The 16319-nt window shown below is 43.9% G+C and overlaps 1 protein-coding gene across 1 annotated transcript in view; it reads right to left on the bottom strand.

Moving 5' to 3' along the window:
• LOC124620158 (vesicular glutamate transporter 1) overlaps positions 1–16319 on the bottom strand; it is a 210413-nt gene that overhangs the window by 177402 nt on the left and 16692 nt on the right. The window contains exons 3-4 of the mRNA XM_047146828.1: positions 4397–4569; positions 2570–2634 (exon numbers count right to left, since the gene is read on the bottom strand). Coding sequence (XP_047002784.1) covers positions 2570–2634; positions 4397–4569 — 238 coding nt within the window. The remainder of the gene's footprint in view (positions 1–2569; positions 2635–4396; positions 4570–16319) is intronic.

Here is a 16319-nt window from a genome sequence, read left to right as displayed (position 1 = left end):
TGACTATGATGAAATGATGAGAACAACGCAAACATCCAGTCCCCGGGAAGAGAAAATACCCAACCCGGCCGGGAATCGAACCCGGGACCCCGTGTTCCAGAGGCAGCAACGCTAGCCACTAGTCAACGATATGCGGGCGCATATGGAGTTGTACTCCATATCTGCTGAGTTTTGTGTTGTAGCGTATGAACATAAGATACTTCAAAGCACCATCACAATGAGGATCTATTAAAAACGTTTTTGATACTATTTATTGTAATAAAAAGTCGAGAAAGTGCATATCGGTAATTAAAGTCTTCTCGTATCTGATGCTTTTCGTATTTTGCTTTCGTGATAGGTATGTAAGTCTCCATTTCATTATTACATCACACTAAAGACTGAGCAAAAGTGTGTTGTTTTCGGTACAGTTTGTGACAGTTAAACTTCAAATAATGACATCACTGCTTACGGCGTTCAGACATTTGTGTACACTGTATACCATAACTAAGACGCTTTCAGCATGCTGAAACTTGAGCGTAATTGGTAGAGTCGTGAACTGTGGACGATAAGGTAGCACCCTCGTGTCCCGCTATATGTATTTTTTTTCACTTTATGTTTCCTACAAGATTATGAGTGTTTCTTATTAATTTAGGAGAAGTGTGATCTGCAGTACTTGGTGTTATTTAATATAAATGAGAGCGCTCTCCGTCCTAGATTGTGTTTGTTCAATTTTGAGAATGTTCCAGGGAACATGATGGACGAACTGCAAGACTGCAGTTTACGCTACTGCCTGATTCCCTTGCGTTTCTATACTCTTTTTACTACTAAGACAACAACGTGGTTATTATGTGGTAATGGGATTAAATGTGTGTCTTGACAGACACAACCTAGGAAGAGCAGTGTTTATACAGGCTGAATCCGTAGTGATGGTACAAGCTTTCAGGGATTTTGTGGAAGAGTAAGTGTATTAGTTTGAGGTAAGAGACGCTAGTCCGGAAACGACCGAGTAGAACGGTATAAGCAAAAATTTATTCAAGTTCTGCCTTAGCTTCGTGCAGTGCTCAAACTAAGGGCCCCAACTTCCGAACTCCCATGAAGACTTGCGGAATTCCCTATGAATTCTCCACAGTACTCTCAGACAGTTTCCCCTGTTGATGGCGCGTGTAACTTTATGCCACAGAGATCGAAAATCCTAAGTCGTCAGTACAGTAATAATGAATTACATTTACCTACACAAGTTTCACAAACTGCTACATTTACAGCAGCTGTTCGAAACGGGGTTCACCAGCAGCAATGCCGACATGGTTTCTCCTCACAATTTTTGGTACTCGTTGTAATATCCCCAGACTGCATTGAACAGTGTCGCAGGCAGCAAGAATTCTTGACGGCCATCTCTGCCTATCCATTTATTAAGGAATGTCTGACCCTCGTGCTCACGACTCTTCAGTGGCCAGAGTTAGTTTTGCATGTCATACTTTCTCTTCCCTATCGCCACCCACATCCCTTCTAGTTCCACTCTTTTTCCATGCAGTAAGACGTTAGCGTTCCAAGTTTGGCTGAAATTTAATCAAGTGTATCAGAGTTATGAGTTACATGTGATCCTCGTTCATACTTCCACACCACTTTTTAAAGGTGAGCAAGCAATCGGAAAAACAGAGAATACAAAATTTCTCGGTATTTGGATACAATGAAATATAAAATTAGGTGAACACATAGACTACACGAACGGGAAACTGAGCAAAATATATTTGGTAATAAGGTTATTAAGAAACCTACACCATTTGATAATCTCAAGACCTTGTATTTGATGGATATTCTTACAATATGATGTAGTATTTTGGGGAAATATCGAGCAAGTCTGAGATCATTTAGATTACAGGAGATGATTTTTAGACTATTGTAAGGGACGGATTGAAGATCATCAAGCAAGCCACTATTTAAGAAACATATAGTACTACCAGTTTCATGGCTATACATGCTAGGAAGAGTAATTATTACAAAAATTAGACCGCACGGCTACCACGCGCGGCTACAACGAACAGTGTGTCACTGAATTACGTATTACCGTATTATCATCATGTGCAAGAAGGAATCGGTGCGATTCTCTTTACCTATGAAAACTGTGCACTGTGCATCTGGAACTGACCATCAAAATCTTCAAAGCGCAAATGAAGTAGGAAGGAGTCATTTAAATTTAACTATTGATTGGCGCACGTCACTTGGCATTATCCTTTCTGAAATCAGTTAACAACAAATTATTTCATGCCGTCAAGATACGATACTTGAAGAAATGTGGAAACGAGTGCTGTTCAGACAATGGATACGTCGCAGTAAGTCTTACTCCAAAATTATATTTCTCAAAGTAATACGTCAAAGAGAGAAAGAGAGAGATATCTAGATAGAGAGAGAGAAAGAGAGAGAGAGAGAGAGAGAGAGAGAGAGAGAGAGAGAGAGAGAGAGAGAGAGTGTTAGCGTTATTTTAGTAGAATTTGAGCTAATGTATGCGTTAGTTAAATAGACGTTTACTCAGAAATGGAATAAGATTGTATTCAGAAGAAACTACGAGTATAAAAGTGATTTAGTAACTTACCCCGTGTATTTTTTTCAGTTTCGCCATTCCCATGTTACATCTCATGCCGAAGGAGATGATAAAACCTGTACACATAAAGAGGTCAAAGCTAATACAGGTTAGCATCTGAAATGTACGTGTAACACAAAAAAAATACATTAAAGCAACAACACATGCAAAGATGAGTAATCTTAAGAACAGCCGACAATATTGTCCAACTTGTTACTGAAAGCATCCACCGATATTATAGAGATAGGCAGCCCACCTGATTCACATACATAAACTATAAACACAAGAGAATACTGTATTCTTAAGTATGGGTTGTTAACGTAGCCACGTGGTCTGGTTCCCTGCCTAAAGCATCACATATAATCTACATTTAGTTATCTGCATATACGATCCATTGCCACCTTTCAGGAAGATGGTTTCTTGAATAAGGAAATACCACAAATAGAGACCAGGAGGGTCTTCTCTAGACCACAAATCATGATTCTAATTGGGACATTCTACACATCTGTACCACGGTTCTTTATCTTTCCTTATCATTATCACAACGGCTGGTAACATATCTTCAATAATTCTGGTGTTTTCTCCTTCTTACTGGTTTCCGTTTGCTTCTTTTCTGGCTGTTCAGTAAAGCACCCAAGCACAGCTTCCCCATTTTTGTTCTTCACCCCAGTCTGTTGTTACTTTTCATTCCCTAGTTTGTTCTTCCTTTCTGCTTCTTCCAGCTTCTTTTTCGCGGACGTGTACCCGACTTGTATAGCAGTCCACATTTACCCCCGTCTGCCATTACAAAATAATACGATCAAATACTGTACGTTAAACATATTTGGAAAGCAAGTGCTTGAAATGATACAAAGAATTACAGGTCCTAATAACTACAAGATTACCCACTCCTGTCTGCTGAAAGTAACAAGAAACTGAAGTGTTTTATTTTACCTCACACTCACGCGTTCCACAATCCAAATGGCGCCTATCCTCTTGTTCCAGTGTGTTACTTATAAGACTAAGAAGAGCGCAAAAGTTGTCAGAGCTCATCATGTTATCGCAAGCTATAAATACTGCATGCATGTATTTACAAGCTTCGTAAAACTATCAAAATTTCCCTTAACCTCCTCAGTCATTATGTAGCACATTGGCTACATTCAATGTTTATTCTTTCCTAACACAACGAATAAACTAAACTCGCTGTGTCTGACTGTAGCATACAATTCCCACCAAGTGTTTTCAGCGCACCACTTGTCTTGGTTTCTAGATGTTCCCAGAAGCTGGAAGCATCTGCTTAAAGGAATCTGTTTATCGCAGTCTCAGCACGTCTTCGAGAAAATGTAGCTTCTCTTTGTTTTCTAGTAATTTTTGACTTGAGTGTGTTCAAAACACGCTACAAGGTTCTAATGAACGTTACGCTATCGAATAAATGATTTTTATTCTATGAGAACGATTGTTTTTGTGTAATAGTGGGAGTACATTCGGCAACGATCTATAGTTTCACATTGCTGTGTCTATGCCTTCGTAAGTTTTAGGTGTTCATTACTGAGTTTTCTATTTTACATAATTGAGTTCTTGTCTAACACAAATGTTATTCACTTTTATCATGTTCTAGAATTTTGGTGAATCACTCAAATTTTTAACATTTAGTACTTTAAACTTATTTTGTCCTAGAACTATACATTTACCAACAATACAAACTTTTCATTCATGAAATCTAAGCTAAGGACTGAGGAGGTTAGGTCAATTTTACTTTGCAGAAGACTCTTTTAGAAATGAGTAGCATTGCCAGTAGGCGCTGCAGAGTTGTCGGAGAGCCGCAGCTGGCAAGAGCATTTGGCTGTCTAGGCAACTCACCTATGCAGGTGAGCAGGGCGATGGTGTAGCGCTTGGTGAGGCAGGGACACTCTGGCCGGACGTACTTGTCGATGTGTCGCAGCGGCGGCCGCTCCGGGCTGGGCAGCGACTCGGGGGTCCCGGCGTCGAAGTCCCCCGGGCCGACGCCCTTCTCGTCCTCCGATTTGCTGTACCTGTCGCAAGGCCTCAGGTTACGACACAAAAGCAAAACCAGTGCGACGCCAGAGGTCAGTATCCGACACAGTGAAGAGTCCCTCGTGTCGGCGATATCGTGCTGGATAAACTTTCACAGCCGGAACCGTCACACAACAAAATATTCAGAGCTATTTAATTATTTACATGTCAGGTACCTTGCGACTCGGCGAGCCGAAACTAGCTGGTCATGGAGTGAATCAGTATATCAATTAGAGACTGCTGGTTAGAGAATATCTGAACAAAAGAATTGAAAAATTAAGGAAGTGCAAAAAAAATAAAAAAAATAAAAAATGCGTGAGCGAATGCACGAATTTGTAATAGGTTACAGAGAACAGTTCTGAAGTATTGCGGGGAGTGTTTTCACAGAACAGAAGGAGTGTGTCCTCATCTACGCATTTATGAATGTCCGATTCGCATCTTGGCTCTCTAGTGGATATATCCTCCGCAGATGGTGGTGGAACGAACGGTTAAAAAAAAATCATTTGACTACGGCCCAATAGCCAGGAATGTTTTAGTAAGAGTGCCATAAAGCCCTAAAGCTTGAAAAAAAAAAGCAGGGCAATAGATGAAGAATCTTTGCAATATCCCTCTTGGCTCCTATGCACAGGATTTTATGTATCGTATTTACAAGTATACATTATACCTCATTATGACGCTTTCGACATCAGGCATCACCAAGTGTAGCTCGTCAAATACAATACTGAACATACAGTTGTAAGTACCACTTACCGCTGTATATTCAGTATTGTATTTGACCAGGTATATCGAATTTATCATGTCTGACAGTGAAATGCGTTATAAGAAGAATTAATAAACGTATATGATCTAGACAATTTTGTGGCTAGTCGTCAAGAGAACATTCTGTTCATGCTTCTATCGTTTTGTTAAACTCATTACGTAGAGACAATACCATTGGCCCTATCTGCGAACAATTTCCTTTCAGAGAGAAACCAGTCCACGTACAAAAAAGGGGGAAACAGCAGCATGCATTGTAGTGTGGTTTTAGAAAAAAAAAGCGCATCCAAAATGTACTGTGCTTATATTCGAATGAAGGAAAATATGGTCACGAATATGGAGGGCCTACTAACTCGACACAGAAGAATCGAGACTACTCCTGTTATTAAGGAACAATTTGTGGCAACATGCTGGTGCACTTCTGTTTATCGATGCTGAACCGTGTCCATAACGTTGTGTGATCAAACCCGATCAACTCGGTAGCCGTAGACGAGCAGTTCTGATGCACGTGTTCTTGTGCTACGTGTCACGAAAAACACTACTATGTCATTTCCACAGGAATTTGATATTTATGTCTTTACTTTTTGCGGTAATGTAAAATGACATACTCAAAAATTATTATCTTGCCTGCAACAAAAAAGCAGTAACGCTTTCTTTCAGTAAATTACTTAATACACTCCTGGAAACTGAAATAAGAACACCGTGAATTCATTGTCCCAGGAAGGGGAAACTTTAGTGACACATTCCTGGGGTCAGATACATCACATGATCACACTGACAGAACCACAGGCACATAGACACAGGCAACAGAGCATGCACAATGTCGGCACTAGTACAGTGTATATCCACCTTTCGCAGCAATCCAGGCTGCTATTCTCCCATGGAGACGATCGTAGAGATGCTGGATGTAGTCCTGTGGAACGGCTTGCCATGCCATTTCCACCTGGCGCCTCAGTTGGACCAGCGTTCGTGCTGGACGTGCAGACCGCGTGAGACGACGCTTCATCCAGTCCCAAACATGCTCAATGGGGGACAGATCCGGAGATCTTGCTGGCCAGGGTAGTTGACTTACACCTTCTAGAGCACGTTGGGTGGCACGGGATACATGCGGACGTGCATTGTCCTTTTGGAACAGCACGTTCCGTTGCCGGTCTAGGAATGCTAGAACTATGGGTTCGATGACGGTTTGGATGTACCGTGCACTATTCAGTGTCCCCTCGACGATCACCAGTGGTGTACGGCCAGTGTAGGAGATCGCTCCCCACACCATGATGCCGGGTGTTGGCCCTGTGTGCCTCGGTCGTATGCAGTCCTGATTGTGGCGCTCACCTGCACGGCGCCAAACACGCATACGACCATCATTGGCACCAAGGCAGAAGCGACTCTCATCGCTGAAGACGACACGTCTCCATTCGTCCCTCCATTCACGCCTGTCGCGACACCACTGGAGGCGGGCTGCACGATGTTGGGGCGTGAGCGGAAGACGGCCTAACGGTGTGCGGGACCGTAGCCCAGCTTCATGGAGACGGTTGCGAATGGTCCTCGCCGATACCCCAGGAGCAACAGTGTCCCTAATTTGCTGGGAAGTGGCGGTGCGGTCCCCTACGGCACTGCGTAGGATCCTACGGTCTTGGCGTGCATCCGTACGTCGCTGCGGTCCGGTCTCAGGTCGACGGGCACGTGCACCTTCCGCCGACCACTGGCGACAACATCGATGTACTGTGGAGACCTCACGCCCCACGTGTTGAGCAATTCGGCGGTACGTCCACCCGGCCTCCCGCATGCCCACTATACGCCCTCGCTCAAAGTCCGTCAACTGCACATACGGTTCACGTCCACGCTGTCGCGGCATGCTACCAGTGTTAAAGACTGCGATGGAGCTCCGTATGCCACGGCAAACTGGCTGACACTGACGGCGGCGGTGCACAAATGCCGCGCAGCTAGCGCCATTCGACGGCCAACACCGCGGTTCCTGGTGTGTCCGCTGTGCCGTGCGTGTGATCATTGCTTGTACAGCCCTCTCGCAGTGTCCGGAGCAAGTATGGTGGGTCTGACACACCGGTATCAATGCGTTCTTTTTTCCATTTCCAGGAGTGTATAATGGGTGTCCGTGTTAAACATACAACAGTATAAAATGTAATAACTTGAGAAGTAATTGAGATATCTATTGCCGGTATGTTTCTGCAAGAATGGTAAATAAAAATGTATTTTTAGACACCTCATACACCTTGATATACGCACCATTCGTACTCCACTTCTCTCCAAGTGTTTTTCAGAATTGCAGGCGTAACATTTGCCATAACTACACGAATGCAATGGCGCAAATCTGGCACATCGTCAACTAGTATCTGATACACTTGATTCTTGGTAGAACCCTACAAGGAAAAAAAAACAATTAGATTAAGTTGTGGTCTTCTAAGTTCTCAAGCAATCAGTGGACTATGTCACATAGTCCAGTGATTGGGAACTTAAGATCCAAGAAACCCCTCACATTGTTCACAAAATGGTATGGTGCGTAGTCTCGCTGAAAGATCACGTTACGGCGTTATACCAGAGTAACAGACCTTAGCTCCGCGAGAGAAAGCGCTTCGAACAGTACCTACAGTGGAGTCCAGATGCGCTTTTACGTGGATAAAGCAGCTACGCGCTTGCGCAGATGGTACCAACTATCGCAAGCAAACATTTTCAGTTACCGTACCTGTAGAAGCAAACTGTCAATAAATATCTCAATTACGTCTCAAGTTATTACAACGGGCGTTCAACAAATAATGCAACACTTTTATTTTCGTGGCCAGTTTCGATTCAAATAACGCGTAAGTTGCAGTGGGAAACCATGGAATATTCTCGCTTCAGCTCTTATAGTCTCATAAAGTTCCTATTAGTGGCAGAGCTATTCGTAGCCTTCGGAATTGCGTCTGTAACAGAGATATGTTAAAAGCACAGTGCTGTCACTGAGTTTCCTTTGGCGGAAGAGCATCACAGATAGTGATAGGCGCTGGCAGAATCTCTACGGACAGCTGGCAGTGACCAGAAGCAGGGTGAACCGCTGGGCGAGCCGTCTGTCATCATCGCAGCAAGGTCATGAAAACCTGTCAGATCTGCAACATGCCGGCCGGCCGTGACACCAGGTATGTTGGAACCTGCAGACTCATTCGAGATGATCGACGGCTGACAAACACCTCGATGCTCAACTGAACGTCTCTGTTGGTTGTGCTAACACACTCGTCTAACAGTTGGGGTACTCAAAGGTGTTTGGACTATTCTTCTTCATCCACCCTGGAGCCCAGATCTCGCACCTTTCGACTCCCATTTGTTTGGCTGAATGAAGAATGCACTTCACAGGAAGTAGTACGTGGATGACTTGCAGGTTACTGCTGGAGCAAGATGTTGGCTCCGACGTAGAATAATAGAATGGCACCATACGGGCATAAAGGCCATCCCAGTAAGGTGGTGTAGGGTCGTTGCATTGAATGGAGATTACGTTGGAAAGCAGGATGCTGTAGCCAAATCAACGGTACATAATAGTGTATTCGTATCCTGAATAAAACCAATCTGCTTTCCGAAAAGAAATTTGTTACACTGCTTATCAACAGACCCTAGTACATTTTATATTATTATACGTTCAAGCTGGACACCAGTTATAATTACGCAACGAAGGGGACACATTTGCATTGTGTAACACTTACAAGGTAAAAATGGATCTGTAATGTTTCTATGGAAATAATAAACAATTGTGAGAGGTTATCATAAAGTTTTAATCATAATTTTTTTGATAGCTGCACGCACGCTGGTGCACCCTGAAGTCTCTGTCTGACATTATCGTAGCATGCCGCTAAGGACCCAAAATAATATCACAGCGTTTTGATAAGGTAGACTGTCATTCGATCTTTCGTTTTATATATTTGAAAAGGAACAACGCAGCAAGAATCCAGCTGAATTGGTGGAATTGTACACAGCACATTGTAATAAGACACAGTGGTTGCTAGCGCAAACGCTTGCAGTGAGGTGATACAAATCTGAATCACGAAGAATAAAATGGCACACCATCATCTATATGAAGCACTGAGAAGTGGTGTTCGAAGTGTCAGTAGCGGAAACTTTGCAGCTGCGTCAGGCTAACCCAGTTGAGCTAAGCAAGCAATGGAAAAGTGTGAATACACTACTGGAAAAGGCGAAGACTCAGCCATAATGGGACAATGTGATGCCGTTTCCTGGGATATCCAGGATGAAGAGGTAACACATTATACATTAGCATACCAGCTAAATCTCCCGAGAGGTCACTGTGAGATTGCGAGAATCAAGTGCCGTGGGAAGCTGTCTGAGGGGGTGTTTTTGCTCCAGGACGACGTCCCAGCTTGTCACAAATGTAGCTTCTTTGGCCTATGAAATTTTATCTCACCTCTCGTATTCCACAGGCAAAGCACCCTCCGTTGAAGAAAACGTTACATGGCAAACATTCGCGTTGTGATTACGAGTTGGTTTCCAAGTAGAACGTTTCCTTAACAGACAAAATGTAGACTTCTATGACGGAGGTCCTCGCCTAGTCATCCATCTTTGGGAGCAAGATGTTGAACAGAATGGTGAATATCTAGAGAAGAACTAAAACCTAATTTAGTGGTCACAGCCAGACTTATAATTGAAGCTTTATTAGTTATATGTGGTCTAGGGGTAGCATTATTGATTAGGAATCAAAATGTCCTTGGTCCCAGTTTCGATGGTTCGAATCCGGCCACAGCTTAAATTTTGAATGAAAATCATCAGCGATGGCGGCCGAAGACTTTCGGTATTAGAAGTCACGCTCATTCAGCCAGCGGCCTTGTCATAGAGGGCGGAGAGGCGGACAGAGGGTTAGAGCACTCTATTTACCTTGGGGTGAGAAACTGCCCCTAAAGACGGAAGAATTAGCAATGAGGATACACAAGAAAATGAAAAACCAGTGCATTAAAGACACATAATATGTATGCACAGGACATATAGTCTGTAACTGAAAATGTGCCATGATGATCTCTCCATTGCAAAAGGTTCCGGAATAGTTCCCCATTCAGATCTCCGGGAGGAGACTGCCAAGAGGGAGGTGACTATCAGAAAAAGATTAAATAACCAACGAAAGAATAACTTTCTACAAGTCGGGTCGTGGAATGTCAGTAGTTCGAAAGTGGTATGTAAGCTATAAAATCTGAAAAGAAATTCGAAGGTTCAATCTACATACAGTGGGAGTCAGTGAAGTGAAATGGAAAGAAGACAAGGATTTCTGGCCAGATGAGTATCGTGTAATAACAACAGCAGCAGAGAACTGTATAACGAGAGTAGAAACGGGAATGGTAAGATAGGGCCGGGTGTGAGAGCTACGTGAGAAGTTTAGTGACAGGATTGTCTCATCAGAAGCGATAGCTAACCAACGCCGACAACAGTAATTCACACTTTCATAGCGACACCGCAAGCAGAAAATGAAGAGATAGAGGAAGCATATTAGAATATTGAACGGGTAATTCAGTACGTAGAGGGAGATGAAAACCTAATAATCATGGGGGATTGAAATGCGGTTGTAAGAGAAGGAGTAGAGGAAACGTTTATAGGGAAATACAGGCTTGGTACTAGGAGTGAGAGGAGAAAAATTTATTGAGTTCTGCAATAAATTTCAGCTAGTAATTGCGAATATTCTGTCGAAGAATCACAAGAGGAGGAGGTATACTTGGAATAGGCCAGGAGGTATGGGAAGATTTCAATTAGATTACATCACGGTGAGGTAGAGATTCAGAAATCAGATATTGGATGGTAAGGCGTAACCAGAAGCACGTATAGATTCAGATTAACATGTATTAGTGACGAAGTGTAGGCTGCAGTTTAAGAGACCAGCCAGGAAGAATGAATGTGCAAAGAAGTGGGATACAGAAGTATTAAGGAATGAAAGTTACGCTTGAAGAACTCTAAGGCAGTAGATACTGCCATTACGAATAGCTCGGTAGAATGGACGTCTCTAAAAAGGATAGTTACAGAAGTTAGAAAGAAAAGTATATGAACAAAGAAGGTAACTGCGAAGGAAACATTAATAACAGAAGAAATACTGCAGTTGATCGATGAAAGAAGGAAGTGCAAAAGTGTTGACGGAAATTCAGGAATACAAAACTACAAATGACTTAGGAATGAAATAAATAGGAAGCGCAGGGAAGTTAAGGCGAAATGGCTGCGTGAAAAATGCGAAGAAATAAAAAAAGAAATGATTGTCGGAAAAACTGACTCAGCAGAGCAAACTAAGATGAGATTAAAAGTAAGAGTGGGAACGTTAAGAGCAAAATGGCAATTTCACTGTTAAATTCGGAGAAGAGAGTTGACAGGTGGAAAGAGTACACTGATAGCTCTTATTAGGGGAAGACTTGTCTGATGGCGCGGTAGAAGAAACAGCAATAGATTTAGAAAAGATTGGGAACCCAGTATTAGAACCAGAATTTAAAAGAGCTTTGAAAGACTTCAAATAGGGCAGAAGGGATAGATAGCAGTCCATCATTCACATCTGCGTGTAGAATGTATGAGACTGGCGATGTGTCATCAGATTTGTGGAAAGACATTATCCACACAATTCCCAAAATTGCAATAGCTGACAACTGCGAGAACTATAGCAGGATCAGCTTAACAGCTCATACATTGAAGTTGTTGGCAAGAATAATATTCAGAAGAATGTGAAAGAAAACTGAAGATCTTGAAGATGACGATTAATTTGGCTTTAGGAAACGTAGGCACCAGAGAGGCAGTAATCACGTTGCGATTGACACCGGAAGCAAGACTAAAAAAGAAACAAGACACTTTCATAGGATTTGTTGACGTGAAAAAAGCGTGGGACAGTGTATAATGAAACAAGACGTTCGAAATTCTGAGAAAAATAGGGCTCAGATAAAAGGAGAGACGGCTAATGTACAATACGTACAAGAGACGAGAGGGAATAATAAGAGTGGAATACTAAGAACGAAGTGCTCGGATTAGAAAAGGATGTAGGACAGGGATGATGTGTCTCGCCCCTACTGTTCAGTCTGTACATCGAAGAAGCAATGACGGAAATAAAAGAAAGGTTAAAGAGTGGAATTAAAATTGGAGGTGGAAAGAGATCATTGATAAGATTCGCTGATGTCATCGCTGTGCTCAGTGAAAGTGAAACAGTTCAGCTACTTATGCAGCGAAATAACCCATGACAGACGGAGCAAGGAAGGCATAAAAGCCGGCCGAAGTAGCCGATCGGTTCTAGGCGCTACAGTCTGGAACCGCGCAACCACTACGGTCGCAGGTTCGAATCCTGCCTCGATCATGGATGTGTGGGATGTAGTTAGGTTAGTTAGGTTTAAGTAGTTCTAAGTTCTAGGGCACTGATGACCTGGGCAGTTAAGTCCCATAGTGCGCAGAGCCATTTGGACCATTTTTTGAAGGCATAAAAAACAGACCAGCACTGACATGAAAGGTATTCGTAACCAAGATAAGTCAAGTAGTATAAAAAATAGGCCTTAATTTGAAAAAAGAATTTCTGAGAACGTACGTTTGGAGCAGTGCATTCTACGGTAGTGAAACATGGATTGTGGGGAAACCGGAGCAAAAAAGGATCGAAGCATTTGAGATGTGATGCAACAGACGAATGTTGAAAATTAGGTGGACTGGCGAGGTTAGGAATGAGGAGGTTCTCCTCAAAATCGGCGAAGAAAGGAATATATGGAATACAGTGACGAGAAGAAGGGACACCATAGTAGGATAGCTGTAAAGACATCACGCAATAAATTGCATGGTACACGCAGGTCGACACAGAAGAGGAATTCGTGGCGGCCCCATCAGACCACCCAGAACACCGTCGACTTTCTTTTATTTTCATTTTTCCTTTTTCTTTTTTATACGGTATATTCTTTTACATATTTTTTCAGTGGATTACTATGGTCACTTGGACATCTATGAGAAATCCGTTTCGACTGGAATTACGTACAGACATAATTAAACTGCATACGCCATGTCTGTATAAGTTTCACTGACGATATGGTATTAGCAAATGAAGAGATACTGCCAAAGGAACTGAACGCTAACTGCGAGGAATATGAAATGAAGATAAATGTGAAGAATACAAAGGCAATGAGTTTTTACAAGGTAATCGAAGACGATGAAAGTGAAAATTGTGTTAGTGGAACACTTTCATAATTTGAGATTCTTAGGATGTAAAATCACCAGTATCATGACATGTCCTAAAGAAATAGAAACAAAAAGGGACGAGTGTTTTCAGTGATCCATTAAATAATTAAGGAAGAGTGAAGTGTTTTCTGTGGAGTGTTTCCTGTATGATGCAGAAACATGGACACTGATGTGGAGAGAGGAGAAATGCTTAGTCGCTTGTGATGTCAGCTGAAGAAGAAAGAAATGTGAGAAACGTACAGATAAAATAAGGAATGAAGTTGTTTTACAAAGGGAGAACGAGAAAAGATCAACAGCGGAAGTAATTAAAATTAGAAAAAGAAATTTGCTGGGACCTGCCAAATGGGTACAACACTTCGACCTGCTCTTAATAATCGACATTCTTCAGATAGCGTAATATCATGGCTACTTGAGAGCCCTCTTGTCTACCCTTTAATAGAGAATGTTCTCAGCCAGAAGGCTCTGTATGGTGAAACTGTGTGAAGCACTCGTGCTTCCTAGCCAACTGAGTGAGTTTGAAAGGGGTCAAATTGCGACCTAGCGAGTGGCGGGATGATGCTTTTGAAGCATTACTACACAAGTTGGGCGAGCTGCGTGAGTTGTGCGACGATGGTAGTATCAGTGGTCACGTGACCATTCCCACACTCATAGACGAGGTTCTGAACATCCATACAGAACAGACGCCCGCCAGGATAGTATTGTAAGGGCAGCAGCGGGAAATCGATTAGCTACGATAGCACAAATAAGAGGGCTTGTGATCCCACATGCTTCACCACGAACTGTTGCAAACTGGTTGTTAGTGTTTGGACTAAGGGCAGGCAAACCTCTAGCACCGCTTCCAGTCACATCACAGTATCGATGTGCATGGGGCCATCAGAGGATCACTTGGGTGATGGAATGGTGCGCCGCTGTCTTCAGCGATGAATGCACCTTCTGCACCCAAGTGATGGTCGTTTGCATGTACGTTGACCTGGTGTGCACTGTTTCGTAGAGTGTATTCGTCCAAGACATACTGATCCAATTCCTGGCCTTATGGTCTTGGGTGCGATAACCTACAACTCCCGTTCACTGTTGGATAGTTCTGGTAGGGACGCTAACAGCGCACGGAACGTGCAGAATTTTGTTACACCCGTTCTTTCGCCGTTCGTGCAACAGAAAGGTATTGTGTTGTTCTAACAGGATAATACTCCCCCGCGGGGTGACCGTGAACTCAGCGTTCTCTGTAAGACGTGAGGTATCTTTCCTGGCTAGCACGATCTCCGGGCCTGCCAGTGTGGCCAAGCGGTTCTAGGCGCCTCAGTCCGGAACCGCACTGCTGCTGCGGTCGCAGGTTCGAATCCTGCCACGGGAATGGATGTGTGGATGTCCTTAGGTTAATTAGGTTTAAGTAGTTCTAAGTCTAGGGGACTGATGACCTCAGATGTTCAGTCCCATAGCGCTTACAGTCATTTGAACCATGTTTTAACGATTCCGGATCGCCAATCGAGCACGTTTGTGATATGATGGGACGAGAAGTGACTCGTGCGAATCGTCAACCAACAACTTTTACAGAACTGCGTGAACAGCTCGAGAAGGTGTGGCGCATCGTACCACGGAGCAGTGGTCGCCATCTTTAACATCGACTCGATGCCAGAGTCAGCGTCTACATTGCCACCCGCGGAGGCTACGCCACGTACCAATGGTTTAAATGGCTCTAAGCACTACGGGACTTAACATCTGAGATCATTAGTCCCCCAGGCTTAGAACTACTTAAACCTAACTAACCTAAGGACATCACACACATCCACGCCCGAGGCATGGTTTGAAATTGCGTCCGTAGTAGCAGCGCGGTTCCGAACTGAACCGCTCGGCCACAGCGCCACATACTAATATTCGTAAGGATGTTTCAACATGGGTCAACACTTGTTACCTCAGAACCGCTTGTGCTATTAATCTGTAAAAGTAATCATTTAATGTACTCCAGTTGCAACAATAAATTTTTAGTGGACTGGAAACCTCTAAAAGGGTGTATTAACTTTTTTTCCCTACAGTGTCTATTCAATGGAATATATCCCTGCGTGAACATCCAATAAGCACAGAATGTTTTCCATACCACTTAACCACGTAGGTAAATTCTGTATTTACATCTACACTCCTGGAAATGGAAAAAAGAACACATTGACACCGGTGTGTCAGACCCACCATACTTGCTCCGGACACTGCGAGAGGGCTGTACAAGCAATGATCACACGCACGGCACAGCGGACACACCAGGAACCGCGGTGTTGGCCGTCGAATGGCGCTAGCTGCGCAGCATTTGTGCACCGCCGCCGTCAGTGTCAGCCAGTTTGCCGTGGCATACGGAGCTCCATCGCAGTCTTTAACACTGGTAGCATGCCGCGACAGCGTGGACGTGAACCGTATGTGCAGTTGACGGACTTTGAGCGAGGGCGTATAGTGGGCATGCGGGAGGCCGGGTGGACGTACCGCCGAATTGCTCAACACGTGGGGCGTGAGGTCTCCACAGTACATCGATGTTGTCGCCAGTGGTCGGCGGAAGGTGCACGTGCCCGTCGACCTGGGACCGGACCGCAGCGACGCACGGATGCACGCCAAGACCGTAGGATCCTACGCAGTGCCGTAGGGGACCGCACCGCCACTTCCCAGCAAATTAGGGACACTGTTGCTCCTGGGGTATCGGCGAGGACCATTCGCAACCGTCTCCATGAAGCTGGGCTACGGTCCCGCACACCGTTAGGCCGTCTTCCGCTCACGCCCCAACATCGTGCAGCCTGCCTCCAGTGGTGTCGCGACAGGCGTGAATGGAGGGACGAATGGAGACGTGTCGTCTTCAGCG

This window comes from Schistocerca americana, chromosome 6 (genome assembly GCF_021461395.2).
Source record: "Schistocerca americana isolate TAMUIC-IGC-003095 chromosome 6, iqSchAmer2.1, whole genome shotgun sequence".
Taxonomy (NCBI): Eukaryota; Metazoa; Arthropoda; class Insecta; order Orthoptera; family Acrididae; genus Schistocerca; species Schistocerca americana.
Note: the sequence above shows the minus strand (reverse complement) of the source record. Positions and strands in the feature narration are given on the sequence as shown.